This window comes from Scyliorhinus torazame, chromosome 2 (genome assembly GCF_047496885.1).
Source record: "Scyliorhinus torazame isolate Kashiwa2021f chromosome 2, sScyTor2.1, whole genome shotgun sequence".
Lineage (NCBI taxonomy): Eukaryota > Metazoa > Chordata > Chondrichthyes > Carcharhiniformes > Scyliorhinidae > Scyliorhinus > Scyliorhinus torazame.
Genome location: NC_092708.1, coordinates 163,534,672 through 163,556,225, shown reverse-complemented (window position 1 = coordinate 163,556,225; position 21,554 = coordinate 163,534,672). Strand labels below are relative to the sequence as shown.

Genomic DNA, 21,554 nt, shown 5'->3' with positions numbered 1-21,554 from the left:
CCTTGCCAGCTCACCCCTGATCCCGTGTGACTTCACCTTTTGTACTAGTCTACCATGAGGGACCTTGTCAAAGGCCTTACTGAAGTCCATATAGACAACATCTACTGCCCTACCTGCATCAATCATCTTAGTGACCTCCTCGAAAAACTCTATCAAGTTAGTGAGACACGACCTCCCCTTCACAAAACCGTGCTGCCTCTCACTAATACGTCCATTTGCTTCCAAATGGGAGTAGATCCTGTCTCGAAGAATTCTCTCCAGTAATTTCCCTACCACTGAAGTAAGGCTCACCAGCCTGTAGTTCCCGGGATTATCCTTGCTACCCTTCTTAAACAGAGGAACAACATTGGCTATTCTCCAGTCCTCCGGGACATCCCCTGAAGACAGTGAGGATCCAAAGATTTCTGTCAAGGCCTCAGCAATTTCCTCTCCAGCCTCCTTCAGTATTCTGGGGTAGATCCCATCAGGCCCTGGGGACTTATCTACCTTAATATTTTTTAAGACACCCAACACCTCATCTTTTTGGATCACAATGTGACCCAGGCTATCTACACCCCCTTCTCCAGACTCAACATCTACCAATTCCTTCTCTTTGGTGAATACTGATGCAAAGTATTCATTTAGTACCTCGCCCATTTCCTCTGGCTCCACACATAGATTCCCTTGCCTATCCTTCAGTGGGCCAACCCTTTCCCTGGCTACCCTCGTGCTTTTTATGTACTTTGGAATTCGCTATCCCAGAGAGCCATGAAGACTGGACCATTGAATATCTTTAAGGCTTAAGTGAGACAGATTTTCAATCAATGAAAGTTGTAAAAGGTTATGGGGGCTGGCAAGAAAGTGGAGTTAAGGCCACAATCAGATAAGGCATGATCTTCTTGAATAGTGGAGTTAGCCCGAGGGGCAGGTTGGCCTACTCCTGCTTCTATTTCTTGCAGAGTGTAAATGCCAACTCTTGACACATCGTCCTGCCTCCCTGCGGACCAGGAGCACACCATCAGGCTATGGACATAGTGCTGGAAAATGGAATTAGAATGGATTGGTGCTTGATGTCCGGCGCAGACACAATAGGCCAAAGGGCCTCTTTTTGTGCTGTAAAACCCGATAACCATCAAACACCAATTCATTGCTTCCCAGATCCTCACAGTTTTCATCTCCTCTGGTGGTCTCTGTTTACAGCCTCCAGTCTCATTACTTCTCAACCCAACACAGCCTGCTTCCAATCTCCTTCTCAAGAACCACAGATAGGACTGCCCATCTTTTCAATGGATTCCTCCCTGCAGAACTTAATTCTTTGACCTTGGCTCTGCTTTTTCCTCCTTTGTCCAGTGGCTTCCAACCTACAGCCATGATTTCTGATGCCACATTGACAGTATCCTTTCTTCTGATCTTAACTTCCTACTTTCCACAATGGATGTCCAATCTCGCGAACCACCATCTTCCTCCAGGTTGGCCTGTGTGACCTCCATTTCTTCCTTGGGCAGGGATAAGCACTATCCACCATGCTCCTATGCCAAGTTGAACTTGTCCCCACATTGAACAGCTTCTCTTCTGACTCTATTCACTTCCTCCAAACAGAAGTTATCACTCTGGGTACCCATATTAGCCCTGTGAGAAACATGGAACATTCTTTGTTCTAGTCCTATAGAGGTCTCCTCTTTCACCTTTTTCTTTTCCATCATTGATGACTGTATTGGTGCTGTTTTTATCTCTCACCCTGATCATGAAAATTTCATCACTTCCAATTTCCACACTTCCCTCACCTTCACGTGATTAATATCCAACTCCTCCCTTTGCTTCTGTGACTTCTCCATCGCCATGTGGAAATAGACTATCAACCAATATTTACTATTAGCCCATTGACTCCCAAAGCTCCAACTCTGCTTTACATTAGGCCTTTATTCCATTCTCTCAGTGTCTGTATCCTTGGTATCCCTGGTGCATCTGCAGTGCCACCTTTCTGTGCTTCCTCTATGTTTTCCCTTTGCAGCAACTGAGGAATTCACATCTTCCTCCCTCCCAGAATGACAATAAGGCTCTGTTGCCTTCAAGCTCCCCTCTGCTAGTCTCCACATTCAATGGATCATCCTCCAGCATGTTCATCACCTCCAGCTCGATGCGACAACACACTTCCTCCAGCATTCTGTGGGGAACATTCTCTCTACAACACCATAGTCCACTCTTCAATCACACTTAATACTCATTCCCCTTCTTGCGGCATCTTCTTGTGCAGGCACAGGAGAAGCAAAGCCTTCACTTACCCCTCGCATTTTCCCACTCTGTAAGGCCCAAACCCTTCTTCCAAGTGTGACCCTGAGAGTCACTTTCTGTTTTAATTTTATGCCCCATCCCCACACCGACCTTTTATCCTCAACCTCTGGTAGTATTCCAATGAAGCCTTGAGGAACAGAACCTCATCCTTTAATTAGATGCTTTGCACCATTCCAAACTCAATATTAGGTTCAACAACTTCAGATTTTTACCAGTCAGCCGGCAGTTATAATGACTCCATTATTGCGAATGACAGCTCCTCCAGACCCATCTTGTGTCTCTTTATTTCTTCCATCTCCCTCTTGCGTTGCCTTGCATCAATCATCCTTTTTGACATTTAGTCACTCCTGCAATCCATCCTATCAAAGGCCTTAAAACTGTATTCTTTCCTCCCCTCACTGTCTCTGAACTTGCTTACAATCTGCTCCATTTCCAACTTTTTGCCAGTTTCGATGAAAGGTCATTGACCTGAAATGTTGGCTGCTTCTCATCCACAGATTCTGCCTGGTCTGGTTGAGTATTTCCAGTATTTCTAGTATTTTTGTTTTGATTTCAAATTTCCAGCATTTGAAATGTTTATAAAACACTGCTCTGGCCCAAGCTGGGGTATCGTGTGCAATTGTGAAAACCACCCTTTAGGAAGGATAGCAAGGTTCTGGGGGTGGAATTTATCGGAATGGTAAATGGTCAAAGGTGTGGAGGGGTTGGAAAGCTGGGCTTGTTCCCAATAAACCAGAGAAGGTTCAGAGCAGATTTAATGGAGCTGTTCAAAATCTTGGAAGGGTTTTGATGAAGTAATTGAGAAGAAACTGTTTCCAGTGGCAAAGTGACCAGTAAACAAAGGAAACAGATAATGTGATTGGTGAGAAGAGACATGAGAAAACATTTTTTTTTTGAAACAGCAAGTTGTGATTCAGAATGTGACCATCTACAAGGGTGATAGAAGCAAATTCAGCGGTAAATTCCAAAAGTGAATTGGGTAAATAGTTGAAGGGATAAAATTTGCAAGGCTATGGAGAATCAACAGGGGAGGGAGGCTAGTTGGATAGGTCCGGACCAACACAGGTACATGGTGGCTCAGTAGTTAGCATTGCTGCCTCACAGTGCCAGGGACCCAGGTTCAATTCAGACCTCAGGTGACTGACTGTGTGGAGTTTGCTCTTTCTCCCTGTGTCTGCGTGGGTTCCCACCAGGTGCTCCGGTTTGCTCTCAGTCTAAAGATGTGCAGATTAGGTAGATTGGCACATACTCAATGAGTGTTGTTACGGGGATAGGGCAAGAGAATGGGCCTATGTAGAGTGCTCTTTTGGAGGGTCGGTGCAGACTCAATGGGATCAATAACCTCCAGCACTGTCAGGATTCTATGAAAACGCTTACTGATCTCCTGAGCTGTATTAATCTATGAGCACACTTTTACTCTGCCTTCCAGAAGGTTCTGAGGCGAGGGTGGTTGGAGGGGCTACAGGGGGGAGAGTGCGTAAAATTACATGGATGTGATTCCCTCTGAGATCCCGCCCACCCCAATTTCATAGTGGGACGGGCAAGGCCTTGTGCAGAAAACCCGGCCCTTCTTGTATTATGGTTTTTTTCCTGCCTAGCCTCATTTTGTAGGCTGGTGGGGGAAGATCAGAGGAGGGTGGAAACAGAAAAAGAAACAATCTTGCATCTAGGGTGGGAAGGGTGGGGTGGGGGGGTGCTTTCCCCAATCTGAAGGTCCCCTCAGAGTTGGGGTGCCCTCCCCTCCAGGAACTGTGAACTCCGGCCCTCCCTACCCCCTGGTTTACCACCCCAACACCACGATGACTCCTCTCCTGACCCCGCAGCCCCTGGTGCACCCCCTACCCTCCCCCTCCCGAACCCCTAAGACTTACCTTGGGAACAGTCCCAGGACTTGTTTTGTCTATGGGATGGAGCTTGAAAAACACAACCTCCTGATTCAGATTGCTGTTACCTTTAAGCCAAAGCTGCTACCTTGGCCAGAATTTTATGTTGCCCAGACAGGTGCGTGTCCGTCCTGGAAACGAGTGAAATTGTGTAAGACGACGTCATAGCACGCGGGCAACGTTTTGGTTGGCAGGTGCACGCGAGAGTCAGAAGCGTGCCTGCCATCACTCAAACTGGCAATTTAGCCCATTATGGGGCCAATCGAAAGTTATTTTATGCGGCCCATCTACTTTTTCAGATGACGAGCCGGCTGTTTTGGCCAGGCGGCCTTCACAGTTTAGCTGCAATCTCGATCCCTGACTGGATGAAATGTCAGGGCTGAAATGAAACTTATAAAGGTGTCTGGGGGCTGATGTTTGTGCTTGAATGTGCTGGCCAGACATTGTTTGCTGCATTATTCCATCAGGATTATTTTGCACATGCCTGCACTCCCTGACACAGTTTCGCAGTGGCTCATATCCCTGAGGGAGCACATTTGAAGCTCCAGCCTGAAACCCTCCCTTTTCTTGGTTCCCGCCCTCCCCGGCAGGGCTGAACCTTTTCCAGCTTGTGTTTCACGCTGACTGGCCAATTAACGGGGCCAATCGCAACCAGAAGCCCCGGTTTCAAAGCTCCCCAAGTGCACACACCCAATGGGTGAAAGATTCCGGGCCTTGTTGCAAGTTTTGGAAAGGATATGTGTGGGTACGCTATGCTAATTTTTTGCAGAAATACCATCTCTTGCTGTTTTTGGGACACTAGACCATTATATTAATTGAAGATATTAAAATTCAAGTTGGTTAACAATGCAGAATATTACATTAAAGTCAATTATTTGAAAATATTTAAGTGAGAAATGATTGCCTGCAGTGCAACCACCCCATTATTATTTGTAGAACTAGGAGACAATCTGTTTCATTGATGGTTATCCTATGTGAGGGTTTGTGTTGAAATTGTATTCCTGTCTCAGGCAATAGCCAAGAATGACTGTTCATTAAAGTCGTGCACTGAGGATGGGCATCACTGGTGCACACTATCATGCACCTTGGCTACTGACGTTGCACACTCCATATGAACACTCCAGAAAATAAATCTGCAGAGCCAAATAACTAATTCCAAACTTTTCAGGTTTTGAAAATAAATATCTCCTTCATTAAAACAACCCTCTGCAATATTCACAAGTGGAAAGCCCCAGATTTCATTCAGACTCCTCTTCATCCCCATGTTATCGATGGCGTGTTTCACTAATATCAGCCAATGGACCTTCACATCATCCATCCTATCTATGGCTGTCCCTCGGAGCGAGGAAGACACTTGACACAGGGTCCTAGAGTACAGAGAGCAAGAAAGAGAGAATGAGGCAGTGAAGTCAGTGCAAGGTAAAGGGGGTGAAAGGCTAAGAGGATAACTGTATAACGTTTTGAAAAAATTTCACTTTCCACATCAGCGATCAGTAGTTAATCAGTTGGTCAGTCTGTTGTGTGCCTTCCACTTGTTCTCACCTCTTTAGCCTTTGTCATTCACCCTGCTTCACAACCAGACACACCTTGCTGAAGCAGCTCTCACATTGCGTTTTAATTCATTCATGGGATGCTGGTGTCGCTGGTTGGGTCGCTAATTGAGTGGCTTGCTAGGCCATTCCAGACGACATTTCAGAGTCAACCACATTTCTGTGGGTCTGGAGTCGCAGGTAGACCAGATCTGGTAAGGACGCTGGATTTCCTTCCTGAAAGGACATTAGTGAACCAGATGGGTTTTGAATGACAATCGACAATGGTTTCATGGTTATCATTTGACTTAATAATAATATATAGGGCGGGATTCTCTGATCCTGGAGCTAAATGTTGACGCCGTCGTAAACACCGGAGCGTTTTATGACAGCGTCATCTGGCCCCTAGGATCAGCGATCCTGTGTCGCACAGGGGGCCAGCACGGCACTGGAGAGCCTCACGCTGCTCCAGCTGCCGATACGGGCGTTAGAATGGGCGCCGAAGGACCGCGCATGCGCGCTATGACTGCCGCGTGTTCGCGCTACGGCCGGCGCAAGTTCGCGCATGTGCGTGGGTTGCCTTCTCCGTGCCGGCCCCGACGCAACATGGCGGAGAGCCACAGGGGCCCGGTGCGGAGGAACATAGGCCCCACCGGGATAAGCCCGCCCGCCGATTGGGAGGCCCCGATCGCGGGCCAGGCCACCGTGGAGGCCCACCCCTGTGGTCGAAACCCCCCCCCCCGCAACATGAACACCAAGGTCCCGCCGGGTTGGACCACACGAGAACGGCGTCGGCGGGACTCGGCCTAACTTGGCGGGCACTCAGCCCATCGCTCGGGGAGAAACGCCGGGGGGGGCGGGACCGCATTGAGCAGCCCCCAACTGGCGCCGCGCCGACCACACCGGCGCCAATGGCGCCGATTCTCCGGTGACCGTAGAATCAGCGGACCGGCGTCGGAGCGGTGTCGCGTGAATCCCCCCCCCCCAGCCCTCGGCGATTCTCCGATCCGGCGCATGGTTGTAGAATCCGTCCATAATCTTTAGTAGTGTCACAAAAAGGCTTATATCAACACTGGAATGGAGTTCCTGTGAAAAGCCCCTAGTCGCCACATTCCGCCGCCTGTTCAGGTACACAGAGGGAGAATTCAGAATGTCTAATTCACCTAACAAGCACGTCTTTCGGGACTTCTCGGAGGAAACCCACGCAGACACAGGGAGAATCTGCAGACTCCGCAGAGACAGTGACCCAAGCCAGGAATCGAACCCAGGTCCCTGGTGCTGTGATGCAACAATACTAACCACTGTGCTACCGTGCCGCCCATATGTAGTCTTGGATGTAATTAAGAGCAGAAACAATAACAAAAGAATCTAACCCCTGTGAACGTGCTGGTGCCTCAGCATATGCGATGAATCACAAATTCCTTTTCCACATGAGAGTAGACGAATGGCCTTTCCTCAATGCAAACTCATTGGTGTGTCAGCAGGATAGGTGGTAGAATTAATCCCTTCCCACACACGAATCATAAAATGATTTGCCAGTGTGAACTTGCTGATGTTTCTGCAAGGTGGATGAATCCTTAAATCCTTTCTTTTATTGAATTGGATTCAAATTTCACCATCTGTCGTGGTAGGATTTGAACTCAGGTGTTCAGAGCGTCACCCTGGGTCTCTGGATTACTAGTCCAGTGATTATACCATTTTGCCATCACCTCCCACGCATTGTCAGCCATGTTGTGGCGGTCAAAATCAATCTTCTTCAAGTAGGCTTTCACAGTATCTTTGATTCATATCCACTGGCTGCCCTTTGAACTTTGACCAGTTGAGAATTGGGAGACCGTGACTTCAGAAGGCGAGGAGCTCAGCATTCGGATGCAGTGGCCTGTTTAGTGCTATTTCTGCACGAGAATGGCCTTCTTTCTGGAGGGTGCTTGTGTTCACATGGGGATACATCCAGGTGCAATATAGGATCTTTCTTTGACAGTGCTGTTGGAGTATCTCAAGCTCTCTCAGGTGTTAGGATACCTCACCCAGATTTCACAGCCGTGGAGGGAGAATGATTGCCTGGTAGACTGCAACCATTGTGACTGTCCATTGCTAATGGTTAGTGAAGATTCATCTGAGTATCTTCCAAAGAAGGAACTTGCACACTGGATCCTTTGCAGGACCTCCAAGCCCATGGTCGCTGACTGGGACACATGACTACTGAGATAGGAGAAGTGGTCGACCTTATTGTTAATTGTAACTTAATCTAATAACAATTTAATAAGTATTATAAATTAATTAATTCATGCTTAAATGCCAGTCAGCGGGGTGCAGTGCTCTAACTGTGAGATGTAGGAGATCCGTGATACTTCCAGCGTTCCAGTTGACTATGTCTGCCGGAATTGTAACCAATGGCAGCTGCTCACAGACGATGTGGTTCGGTTGGAACAGCAGTTGGATGCACTTAGGGGCATGCAGGTGGCGGAAAGCGTCATAGACAGGAGTGAGAGAGACGTGGTCACACCCAAGGTGCAGGTACATAGATAGGTGACCGCTAGAAAGGGCAGGCAGTCAGCGCAGGAATCCCCTCTGGCTGTCCCCCTCTCTAACAGGTATTCCGTTTTGGATACCGTTGGGGGGATAGCCTATCAGGGGAAAACAACAGGAGTCAGAACAGTGGCAACACAACTGGCTCTGTTGCTCAGCAGCAGAGGGCAAAGTGCAGGAGAGCGATAGTTATAGGGAACTCTATAGTAAGGGGCACAGATAGGTGTTTCTGTGAACGTGAAAGCGACTCCAGGATGGTGTGTTGCCTCCCTGGTGCTAGGATCAAGGACGTCTTTGATTGAACACAGGACATCCTGAAGGGGGAGGGTGTACATCCCGTAGTACACATAGATACTAACGGCTTAGGCAGGAAGAGCAATGAGGTTCTGCAGAAGGATTTCAGGGAGTTAGGCAGTAAGCAAAAAAGCAGGACCTCCAGAGTTGCAATCTCAGGAATACTTGCTGTGCCACGTGCCAGTGAGGGTAGATATAGGAGGATAGTGCAGCTAAACACGTGGCTAAATTGGTGGTGTAGGAGGGAGTGTTTTAGATTTCTGGACCATTGGGATCTCTTCCGGGGCAGGTGGGACCTGTGCAAGAATGATGGGTTGCATCTAAACTGGAGGGGCACCAATATCCTGACTGGGAGGTTTGCTGGAGTCACTCAGGAGGATTTAAACTAGTATGGCAAGGGGTAGGAACCAGAGCATTAGCTTAGAAAGTGTAATAACTGACTGGGAAATAGAGAACAAAAATAAGAGAACAACAACAACACTCTGACTGCTCAAACGCAGTGGTCTTAAATATATTTGTTTCAACGTCATAAGTATAGCAGGCAGGGAAGATGAACTTAGAGCACTGATTAGTACTTGGAACTATGATGTTGTGGCTATCACCTCTGAGGGTTCATACAATGAGGCTATCTGGGTAGAGCTCAGGATCAGGAAGGGGGCAATCACAATGTGGGGGGGTTTATTACAGGCCCCCCAACTGCCAGAGGAGCAGATAGGTAGAGTGATTTTGGATAGGTGCAAAAGTAACAGTGTTGTTGTGGTAGGGGATTTTAACTTCCCCAATATTGGAATGAAATGAAAATGAAAAATGAAATGAAAATTGCTTATTGTCACAAGTAGGCTTCAAATGAAGTTACTGTGACAAGCCCCTAGTCGCCACATTCCAGCGCCTGTTCGGGGAGGCTGGTACGAGAATTGAACCGTGCTTCTGGCCTGCCTTGGTCTGCTTTAAAAGCCAGCTCTTTAGCCCACTGCGGACTCACTTAGTGATAGGGATTTGGATGGGGCAGAGTTTGTAAGCTGTATCCAAGAAGGCTTCTTGATGCATTATGTCGATAGTCCAACTAGGGAAGAGGTAGTACTGGGCATGGAATTGGGGAATGAGCCTGGACAGACGTCAGTAGGGGAACATTTTGGGAGTAGTGACCACAATTCCATAGGTTTTAAGGTACTTTTGGATAGGGATGAGGGTAAGGTTAAGGTGCTAAACTGGGGAAAGGCAAATTACGATAATATTAGACAGGAATTGAAGAATTTGAATTGGGTGCGGCTACTGGATAGTAAATCAACATCGGACATGTGAGAGTCTTTCAAGCAACAGTTGATTAGGATTCAGGAAAGTCACATTCCTGAGAGAATGAAGGATATGATGGGAAGTTTAGGGAGCCTTGGATAACAAGGGGTTTTGTGAACCTCGTCAAAAAGAAAAAGGAGACTTTTGTACGTACTAGAAGGGTGGGGACAGTTGAAACCCTTGGAACGGTATAAATAAAGTAGGAAGGTACTTAAGTGGGAAATTAGGAAGGCTAGGAGGGGACATGAAAGGTCCTTGGCAAGTAGGATTAAGGTGAATCCCAAAGTTTATTATTCATATGTAAAAAGCAAGAGGGTGGCCAGGGAAAGGATTAGACCACTTAAGGACAGTGGGGGTGTTGAGCCAGAGGAAATGGGTGAGGGACTAAATGCGTACTTTGAAAAATGAAATGAAAATCGCTTATTGTCACAAGTAGGCATCAATGAAGTTACTGTGAAAAGCCCCTAGTCGCCACATTCAGGCGCCTGTTCGGGGAGGCTGGTACGGGAATTGAACCATGCTGCTGGCTTGCTTGGTCTGCTTTAAAAGCCAGCGATTTAGCCCAGTGTGACTCGGTGTTCACCAAAGAAAAGGACTTTGTGGAAGATGATTCTTGGGTAAGGTGTGTGGATATTCTGGGTCATGTTGCCATCAAAAAGGAGGAGGTATTGGGTGTTTTAACAGCCATTAAGATAGATAAGTCTACTGGGCCAGATGGGATTTACCCTAGAATACTGAGGGAAGCAAGGGAGGAAATTGCTGGGGCCTTGACTGACATCTTTGTATCCTCATTGGCTACAGATGAGATCCCAGAGGACTAGAAAATAGCTAATGTGGTACCGCTGTTTAGGAAAGGTATCAGGGTTAATCCAGGAAACTATAGGCTGGTGAGCCTCATGTCGGTAGTAGGTAAATTATTGGAGAGAATTCTCAGGGACAAGATTTATACCCATTTGGAAACAAATTGACTCATTAGCGATAGACGGCATGGTTTTGTAAAAGGGAGGTCATGCCCCACTAACTTGATCGAGTTTTTTGAGGAGGTGACAAAGATAATTGATGAGTGGAGGGCAGTGGATGTTGTTTACATGGACTTCAAGATGGATACAGAACTGGCTTGGTCACAGAAGGCAGAAGGCAGTAGAAGGGTGTTTTTCTGATTTATAGGTTGTGACTCGTGGTGTTCCACAGGGGTCAATGCTGGGGTCTCTGTTGTTTGCAGTATACATAAACGATTTGGAGGAAAATGTAACTGGTCTGATTAATAAGTTCACGGATGACACCAGGTTAGTGGAGTGGCAGATAATGTTGAGGATTGTCAGAGGATACAGCAGTACACACATAGGTTAGAGACTTGGGCAGAGGAATGGCAAATGAAGTTTAATCCGGACAAATGTGAGGTAATGCATTTCGGTAGGTCTAACATAGAGGGAAAATATACAGTAAATGGCAAAACTCTTAGGGATCTAGAAAGTCAGAGAGATCTGGGCGTACAGGTCCACAAATCTTTGAAAGTGGCAATACACGTGGACAAGGGAGTAAAAAATGCATGTGGAATGCTTGCCTTCATTGGACGGGGCATCGAGTATAAGAACTGGCAAGTCATGCTACATTTGTATAGAACTTTGGTAAGGCTGCACTTGGAATATTGTGCACAATTCAGGTCACCACACTACCAGAAGAATGTGGAGGCTTTGGAGAGGGTGCAGAGGAGGTTTACCAGGATGTTGCCTGGTCTGGAGGGTTTTAGCTATGTGGAGAGGCTGAATAGACTCGGGCTGTTTTCATTAGAAAGACGGAGGTTGAGGGGTGACCTGATAGAGGTTTACAAGATTATGAGGGGCATGGATAGAGTGGATGGGCAGGCACAGTTTCCCAGGGTGGAGAGGTCAGTCACCAGGGGGCATAAGTTTAAGGACCGTGGGGCAAAGTTTAGAGGAGACATGCGAGGCAGGTTTTTTACACAGTCGGTGGTGAGTGCCTGGAACTCACTGCCAGGGGAGGATACATTAACGGCATTCAAAAGGTTTCTTGACAAACACATGGACAGGATGGGTACAGAGAGGTATGGCACTAGGAAGTCCTGAGGGTTTTGGCCAAGGGTGGTATCATGACCCGTACAGGTTTGGAGGGCTGAAGGGCCAGTTCCTGTGCTATTTTGTTCTTTGTACCCATAACTATGATACTGGGGGCGTTTGGTGCACTCCAGTTTTGGCTGGAGAAGGACCTTTGCCTTATTGGCATTCAGATGCAGCCCGAGGCTCAATACAATTCTTCCAACAGGTCAAAGGTTGCCTGTAGGTCACAAGGTCTGCAGCAGGATAATAAGACCATAAAACATCGGAGCAAAATTAGGTCATTCAGCCCATCAAGTCTGCTCCACTATTCAATCATGGCTGATATGATTCTCATCTCCATTCTCCTGTCTTCTCCCCATACCCCCTGATTTCCTTATTAATCAAAAACCTATCAATCTGTCTCAAAGACACTCAGTGACTTGGCCTCCACAGCCGTCTGTTCCACAGATTCACCACCCTCTGGCTCAAGAAATTTCTCCTCATCTCTGTTTTCAAGGATTGTCCCTTCAGTCTGAGGCTGTGCCCTCGGGTTTTAGTTTTCCTCACTAGTGGAAACATCCTCTCCACATTCACTCTATGCCTCTCAGTATTCTGTAAGTTTCAATGAAAACCCCCCCTCATCCTTCTAAACTCCATCAAGTACAAATCCAGAGTCCTCAACCATAATACAGCCATCCACATCCTGGAAGTCTCTTATGGTCTTCGCTGTCTGCCTCTGGAGCTCGAAAAACTTCCCCTTGAAGCTGTACTTAAATTGACCGGAGAGGAAGGGTGCCCTCGACCATGTCGCATTGATCTTGGGTCTGCCGAATGGTAAGAGTGGATCTGTTGGACATAATTCTCCCATTTTGAGACTAAGTGGCAGTGGGTGGTTCCCGTGGCGCCGTTCCCGCTGGCCAGAGTGGCAGGATCTTGCGCCAAATTCTGCACTTGGAACCTAATGAATCGTGCACAGGCGGGTTCCGCTCTGAGTCACCTGATGGGCCGACAGCTGATCCGTCCACCCAGTGTCAGCTGGTGAGTTTGATGGTCCCACCGCCATACTTAAACACCAGTCCAGTTCACTCATCTCACTCTTTTCAGCCCAGCTGTCTTCACCAGACCGGGCAGCATGTCAGTAACACAGAGAGAAATGGCTCGCAGCCTCAAGAACAAGTTTGTTCTTTGATTCCACCGCCCTCCCCCAGAGCCAATCACCTGTAAGATGCCCATCTCCCACTTGGACCTCTATTCACTGCATCTGGAGTCTTGGTGCATCACCTTCCAATAAACAATGTGGTGTCCCTTTGACCCTGTTGTTTGTCATCTCTTCATGCAGCCTTGTCGGGATCCAGCTACCTTCCCCTCAGTCTTCCCTCTGCCATTCATTGTTCATCTTCATTCATTTCCTTGCCCCTCTGCCTGCCATGGTGAACCCTCACCATTCCGTCCCACTCCTTGCGCAGTCCTCCTTCGCATTGCCCCCCCATCTTTGTCAAGCTACTATCCACAGCATTAGTCATTACTGAAAGGCTTAGATAAATAGATGTGCAATTTTAAATGTCTGCTTCGATTAGTTAGCAGTCACAAATGGTTACACACCAGATTGCATTGAGCAATAGAATGGAGAGGTTTGGGGAGGATGGGAACCCAGTAGATTTGCTGTGGCTGAGTGTGGTGGCTCACTTGCTTCATTTAGGTCATGATTGCCATTTTTCAGTCATTAAGCGGACCAACCCTGACAAGCTTAAGCAGGCAACAATCTTATTGCTGACTTCAATATGCTAATGGTGACTCAGGACTGAGTGGCTGAGGAATATCTTGAGGCACTCTAACCTGCTGGCTGGAGTAGGGGGTGTGATGGGAGGGGTATCTTTAGCAGGAAGTGAGGTGGCAGGGGTATCTTTAGCAGTAGAAAATATGGATGACAGAGAGGGAGGTGCACCACATAATGTCACTCATCGTCCAATAAAGCTGCAACAAATCACCTTCTCACTCACTGAAAGTGATTATAGATGGTTCCAGGCTACGTTTATTTTTTAATCAGATGCATCGTATGGTTGAAAATCCTGAATGTTGTCAGCCGATCACACTCTGTACACACTGAAGGAACACAGCTAGTTCACTGAGGCTATAGAAGATGAAAGCCTTGCTAAATGTACCGGCTTAAGGTCTTACTTTGAATTTGTGCACTTTTTAGATGGGAGACCCACTTCTGCCTTGCTGACTGGGCTGAGGTTTGTTATGGTCCACCAAGGCCACCTGATGGGTTGCCTTTTGAAGAGGCAGGTCTGTAACCCCAAGGGGAATACCTGATTTTGTCTATCTCGCCCTGCAGCAAGCCCACATCCGATCGGTCGAGCATGGAGTGGCACTGGGATCTGCAGTCATAAGAGAGTCCGTGACCCGTTCACCCACACTCCCGGCTGAAGGAGGATGCTTGAAGGTGAGCTGTCTTGTATCAGATTCGGAGGGGGGGGGGTGGTGTGTAAATGGCAGTCAAAATGAGAACTGGAGCATGGTAAATGAGATAGGAAAAACAAAACGTTATAAAATCATTTCAAAATAATACATGTATCAGCTGGGACAGGAATAAATGGATTGTGCAGATAGCAGATATAGATACAGACAATCCTATTCAAGGTAATCTGGTAGTAGGGATACAGCTGTGGTACCTGCTGTCTCTGTCCCATATGGAGGCAGGCAACCATGTCATATGCAATGGCTGTGTTCCTCGAAAACTGCAGGATCTCACACTGCTAAGCACAGCTGTAAATTAGCAAAATGTTCCAATGTTACAAGGCCACATATAGCAATGGTAAGATCTAGAATTTCATGCAAATGAAGACACTGATCATTTTCTTTGCCAGCTCAGGCACAACGATTAAACTCACACCACTCGTGCAGTAAATTTTTTGTTAATCAGTGGCTGCTCATTTGCATAATTTATTCAGGTGCAGGGACCAGGACTACTTTCCCCAGAAATGCCAGAAGTCACTGTACTGTAAACAGTGAACAAAAATGTGTTTAAAATCAAGAAGTTCGGGCTGAGAATGAAGTGAGAAAAGCCCTTAAAACTGACCAATATTTATTCATATTGGAGTGCCAAACTATCATGCAGTAGACCACAAATGATAATTCTGCCGAAGTTATTAAATTATTTTGTTGCTGTATCTACAAATCTAACTTAAATTGTCCACTATCTTTAAAATCCTGGTTGCAGCAAAAGGTTTTCACAGAAGACATGCCGATGCCAATAAACCTTTTTAGCACTGCGGCCTCCAGGGTCCTGGATTCAATTCCGCCCTCGGGTGACTGTGTGGAGTTTGCACTTTCTCCTAGTGTCTGTGTGGGTTTCCTCCGGTTGCTCCGGTTTCCTCCCACAGTCCAAGATGTGCAGGTTAGGTGGATTGGCCATGCTAAATTGCCCCTTCATGTCCAAAAGGTTAGATGGGGTTACTGGGATAGAGTGGAGGCCTAGGTTTAAGTAGAATGCCCTTTCCAAGGGCAGGTGCAGGCTCAATGGGCTGAATGGCCTCCTTCTGCACTGTAAACTCTATGATTCTTTTGCATTTTCAGTCACCCAGGCGACAACAAAGCAAAATGAGTGAAAATAGCCATTCCGCCAAATTTTCGCCAGAATTTAATCTTATATATTATTTAATTCTAAACAATGGTGGTAATCTGCTCAATACTAAGATTACCAACACAACATCACCCATCCTGTATCGTCTATGATTCTACATCCAGCTAATGCAGTTTAAGTGGCATTTGAGTTATCCAGCAAGTGTTGCTGGTGGAATGCCTCTGTATCCAGACTCTTTTCATGATGAATCCTCATCTTATTCATTTGTCCTGTTAGTGCAATCATGCAAGTGTCAAGACACAACTCGAATTAACATTGAATTTGCAGTTTGGGGAATATCTGGGAAGGGACAAGTTGCCACCTTCCCTTAGCACAAAATGAAGATGAAGAAACTGAGTTGATAAAACTGCTTATGTACAAACACAAGGATAGACAAAAGGGTGCATGCACAGACAGACATTCAGGGCTGAATTGTAACTCCAGGGAAGAAGTCCTGCCATCAAGACTGAAAGCAGAACCTGCTGGCGGGACTCTGGTGCAGCATTTTACTGGCTGCGGTCAATTAAGAGGCCACTGCTGTAACTGCTGTCCAATTAGAAGGCCAGCAGCTCGTCAGCCCCAGCTGTGCCACCTTCAGAGGCAGCCATTGCTGAGGCTCAAAGACAAAGTAAGCTTTATTTTAATGAGCCAGGGCCAAGTCGGCAGGCCCCAACAATTTTGGGAGGGGGTGGCAGCTTCCAGTGGCAGTGTGGCAGTCATGGGGTAAGCCATCTACACCTCCCACTGCCTGGGGAAAGCAGGCAGCATAATCAAAGACCTCTCCCACCCGGCTTACTCACTCTTCCAACTTCTTCCATCGGGCAGGAATTACAGAAGTCTGAGAACACGCACGAACAGACTCAAAAACAGCTTCTTCCCCGCTGTTACCAGATTCCTAAACGGCCCTCTTATGGACTGACCCTGTATGCTTCATCCGATGCCGGTGCTTATGTAGTTACATTATGTACCTTCTGTTGCCCTATTATGTATTTTATTTTATTTCCTTTTCATTTCATGTACTTAATGATATGTTGAGCTGCTGGCAGAAAAAAACTTTTCACTGTACCTCGGTACAAATCCAATCCAATCCATTGCTGAAGTGGGGTGGGGGGTGAGGGCGGCTCTCCCTCTATGCTCAGGAGTGGCTCTAAATGAGAATCCAGTCCGTTTTCTTGGGCACGTGCTGGGTGGCTGCCAGGGTTTAGCATGCACGCACTCACGTTTGAATTAATTATTGCCCATTGGATCCCATACACCAGTTATTAATTTGCAGAGAAAATGATCAGCTAGTATTTCAAAGCCTAACAAATTGTCTGGAACTCAAACCACAGGACCAAACAGCTTCCAAATGCAATTTAAAATCAGGGTGGCAATTAATTTGAAAATGAAAAATGAAATGAAAATCGCTTATTGTCACAAGTAGGCTTCAAATGACGTTACTGTGAAAAGCCCCGAGTCGCCACATTCCGGCGCCTGTTAGGGGAGGCTGGTATGGGAATTGAACCGTGCTGCTGGCCTGCCTTGGTCTGCTTTCAAAGCCAGCGATTTAGCCCAGTGTGCTACACCAGCCCCTTTTTGACCAGGAGTGAGCGGTCTCTATCAGATGGGCAAAATAGGGTGGCATGGTGGCACAGTGGCTGGCACTGCTGCCTCACGGCGCTGAGGTCCCAGGTTCAATCCCGGCCCCAGGTCACTGTCTGTGTGGAGTTTGCACATTCTCCCAGTGTCTGCTTGGATCTCACCCCCACAACCCAGGGTAGGTGGACTGGCCACGCTAAATTGCCCCTTAATTGGAATAAAATAATTGGGTACTCTAAATTTAAAAAAAAATGGGCAAAATAAAAATCCTGAAATTGGAGGGATAAAGTTAATTGGTATTAATTATCAAACATTCTCACTCAATTTAATTTACCAGATACTAAATAGGAAAGGACAGAGATTGCTCAGAATTTTCTGCTGAAACTATGTGCAAACCATCTAGCAACTTGTGGTGAGGAAGAGAAACTGTGTGAATCGATGCAAGTTGCTGGGCAATTTTCTCCTTGTTAGTCTGTGAAAAATGCCTGCTCACCAGCAGTCCCTGTGACTTTCAAGAAATTGTGGCATTTTAATCTTAATTACCAATGAAACTCGCCACAGGAAGTTAGGACTTTTATTTAACAGTGTAAGTATTTTTTAATTCTGACATTTATGAAAAGAAACAATTTACACCATGGAGCCTAATTTCTACAGCTATTAATTTGTTGTTGGAGTTTTTAAAAGTCAAAATGTTTTTAATATAATTTTTCTTTCTTTTCCTTTCTCTCCCTTTTTGGCTCTCTTTCGAAATCCACGCTGTACCTGAAGTGACTCTAATTCAGCCGATTTTCTTCTCCGTGCTTCTTGTTCCTTTCTCCATACATAACTCTCATTGGATAAGAACATAGACTATTGGCCCCATCATTCACCAATTACCCAGGGGCCCTTGTGGCATTCTCAGCTCGAACCCCTGGCAGCTGGCACTGCAAATATTTTTCATACTGATGAGCAAGGAAAAGAGTTGAGCTAACAGGGCATGCTAAGACATGCCCCGTTTTAACAAAATTCTCTGCCAATGCCTAAACTAAGAAACATATTCAACCTTACCATCATCTACATAAAATGCAAGTTGATGTAAAACTCAATCACAACATAGTTAACCAGGATTATGAGGGCTCTGGCATAATTCAGAAACTATCCCATGTTGAAATATATTCCATTTACACGAGGTTCATGAAATCAAATGAAACATAATTGGCTCTTTTAGATTCTAATTGAACCACAAATGAATATCAAGTGGTTCAAGTCACGTGACTGGTAAAAATCAAATTGCACCAATCCTAAACCACCACTACCGACCAGACCACACATGTGGCAAGGATGAGGTTGAGTTATATAGAAGTCATATTGAAAGTGTTTTAAGATCCTTCCCCCATCCAAATTTTTTTTAAAAGCTATGACTTGAATCTAATTTAGATTTCAAAGTTTAGCATTTTGGAAGCGGCATCTTGGATTGGAATATCTCACCTGAAACTGGAAGTTGACCCATGGGGCGGGATTCTCCATTGCCCAATGCCAATATCGTAATCGATGATCGTTCGGAGAATCTACTCCAATGCCGAAATTGGGGCCGGTATCGGTTTGATACCGGTCAGCCATGCTCTGCCCCCTCCGAAATGGCGTCATCGTGTCGTGCGCTGCCCGCCGTTGCAACAGCGTTGGCGTGTCATCGGCCAGCCCTCCCACGATGGCCGAGTTCCGACGGTGCGGGACACGTGTGGTCCAGTCGTGCGGAAACCCGGCGTGGAAGCTGCGGACCGTGTCCAACGTCGCCACACTCATCCAGGGCCCGTGCTGCTGGCCGGGGGGGCGCATCCGTGAGGGCTGGGGGCACTGGTGGGAATGGTCAGGGCTGGGCTGTGGGGTCGGGGATAGCTGGTGTGGTCCGCGCAAAACCGGCGCCATGTTGTACAGCGCGACCGCTGCATGTCGTCAGCCATTCTTCAGCCGTTTCCGACACGGGAGCCGAAGCCGGTGCTAGCCCCTCACCCGTCCCAGAATTGGTGAGGGTTTCACGCAGATTTTATGGTCGTAGAAGACCACACATGCTCCGCTGGCGTCAGCACTTATTCTCAGGAACGGAGAATCCAGCCCATGGTCTTTATTTCATATATAAAATCCCGTAATTTTGTATGGAAAGTAATCCTGTTCACTATCACAACATCAGTACATATTACAACTTTCCTGAACATAATCATTCAATATCTTACTTCCTTCCCTGCAGGCATGTACTGCTGTATTTCACACATGGCTCCCAGCTGCTTTTAATTGCAGTGTTCAGAACATTATCTCCTTTATCTTCTTTGTTTTCTCTTATCTTTTTAAATCAGTGTACTCCTGAAACATTATTATTTATAGAGCTGCATTTTATTTTTACCAAATGGATTTAGCACCTGATGTCTGCTGTTGGGTCTTCCAACCCATCATTTGCCTTGATGTCTCCCATATTTTATAAATAATTTCTTAATTATTACCACACCCATGACTTAAGTGCTAATAGAATGCACAGAGAATATCACCCAGGATATAACAGTTGTGCTTAAGAAATAAAAACATGCACACAGTCTGCATCAGGAATGAATTCTTCGTCCTCAATTATGCAACACCTTTTCTCTTTCATTTGGATAAATCTGGCCTTGCAATGATTCCTGGAGTTTTAAATACAGTTACTCTATTAATTTGCCAACACCCACTTTATTTTGTTGATTAATTGAAGATGTAGCAGGCGTCCCTTTGTCTCATTTAAGTTGTTTGCTTCAGTACTGTCACCACCGGGTTTGAGAAAAGCCATCTTTTATTGGAACATTTCCAGCAAATCTGGCTGCAGTCAGAAGTCTAAATTGTGAAATCCCGATACATTTTAAAATGCAGCACCTTAAAGAAAACTCCTTCATCTTTTGTTTGAATTCTACAATAATCCCGAAACAAAGGTCAAACAATTTGATTCGTAGGACATCGTAATCTCCCTGCTCTCTCCTTTTCAGCTGTGGTTCCTGACCTCCTGCCTATGAACGTTCTGTCAGTTGCTCAGAAAGAAAACAACAGCAAACAGCTACCCCCCATATGTAGCAATGGCCAAAACCCTCTATTATAACTATCGCTTCCTGAGTTGATGAATACTGCGTCAGCAGCAACAAATGCTGCAATCGCTCTGTTTCCACCACTACCTCGTGCTCTCCTTCACTGGAGAGTAAGTGACAATAGATCAAATTCCATAACCGCATGTTTGCGAAGAGAAAATAAGAAATGCAGAAGAGGGAAAGACAGACATACAGAACAGAATGAGACTGAGAAAAATGCAACACCACATGGGTATCCTCTGTGGTCAACATTATAGATGTAGCTTGCCAGTTTTGGCCACATTGGAACACATAATGGAGAATCTCAGTGATCTGCTCAATATTCACAGCTCACCTGATAGCACCCAAAGAACTGAATGTTAAAAACAAAATCTAAAAAATCATTATAACATTATAAAATGCTATTAAATCGCAACCATTTTGTCGGTGAGGCCCAGCCTGTATTTGCCTGCATTGTAGCTGAGCATGGAAGTCTGCAAACATCAGTCATGGAGCGGGATTCTCCATTTCTGAGTTTTGTGGGCTGGATTCTCCGATTTTGAGGCTATGTCTGGAGGAAGTGTCTAGTTTTACCACGAAAAATGCAGCGCCACCCCCGCACCGATGCTCCACCTGGTGGGGGGGCTAGGAGCCGCGCCATGTAAAACTCGCGGCATTCCCAAAATAAACGGCCGGAGAATTGCCGGATCCGTGGCCGCGCATGCGCACGGCGATGATCTGCAGCGGTTGCGCCATTCAACATGGCGCCAGCCGCACGTGGACCCGGCCTCCCAGATAGTGGCCCCTTGCCACCCCCAGACCGCTGCCCACCTGTCCCCGCAGCCCTGGCTGAAGCACCCCCGGCCAGCGGAATGGCTCCACCCCCGCCCAGACTGTGGCGGTGCTGGACACAGTCTGCAGCCGCTACGTGAGGTTGATGAAAACTCAGAGCACATTGTCCCGCGCCGTCAGGACATTGGCCCATCAGGGGCAGAGCATCGGGGGCCCACTTCAGCAAAGGTGACGTCCTGAGGCCGTCCCAATGGTGTGCGGCGTACTCCCTGATGATGTTGTTTTGGAGGGGGGCGGAGCATCCGATAATGGGCGCAGCCCCTGATTTCGGCATCTATAGGGATTCTCCACCCAATCGCCGATTACGATATTGGTGTCGGGCAACAGAGAATCCCGCCCGAGGTGTTGACGCCAAGGCAGAATCCGTGGACTTTTACAACAGAAAAACCCGGCGTCGCACCTGAACCATTTCCGCTACCATTGAGGGGCTAAAAACAGTACAGGATTCACCGGGTCCGTGATCGACACTTGGGAGGCGGACAAGCTGCAGCCATTACACTCCCCGCACACACGTATCCCAGCCAAAATGATGACACTGGTTGTACTGGAGCACGCCCATCCAGCTGATGGGTCAGCTAGGGCCA

The 21,554-nt window shown here is 46.8% G+C and overlaps 1 protein-coding gene across 4 annotated transcripts in view; it reads left to right on the top strand.

The window, feature by feature from the left end:
• satb2 (SATB homeobox 2) overlaps positions 1–21,554 on the top strand; it is a 282,285-nt gene that overhangs the window by 244,076 nt on the left and 16,655 nt on the right. For 3 of the 4 annotated variants that reach the window (XM_072479035.1, XM_072479014.1, XM_072479005.1), the window contains one exon: positions 14,195–14,302. The exons of the other annotated variant lie outside the window; for it this stretch is intronic. In XM_072479035.1, the coding sequence (XP_072335136.1) occupies positions 14,195–14,302 (108 nt within the window). The remainder of the gene's footprint in view (positions 1–14,194; positions 14,303–21,554) is intronic. 4 annotated transcript variants of the gene reach the window in all.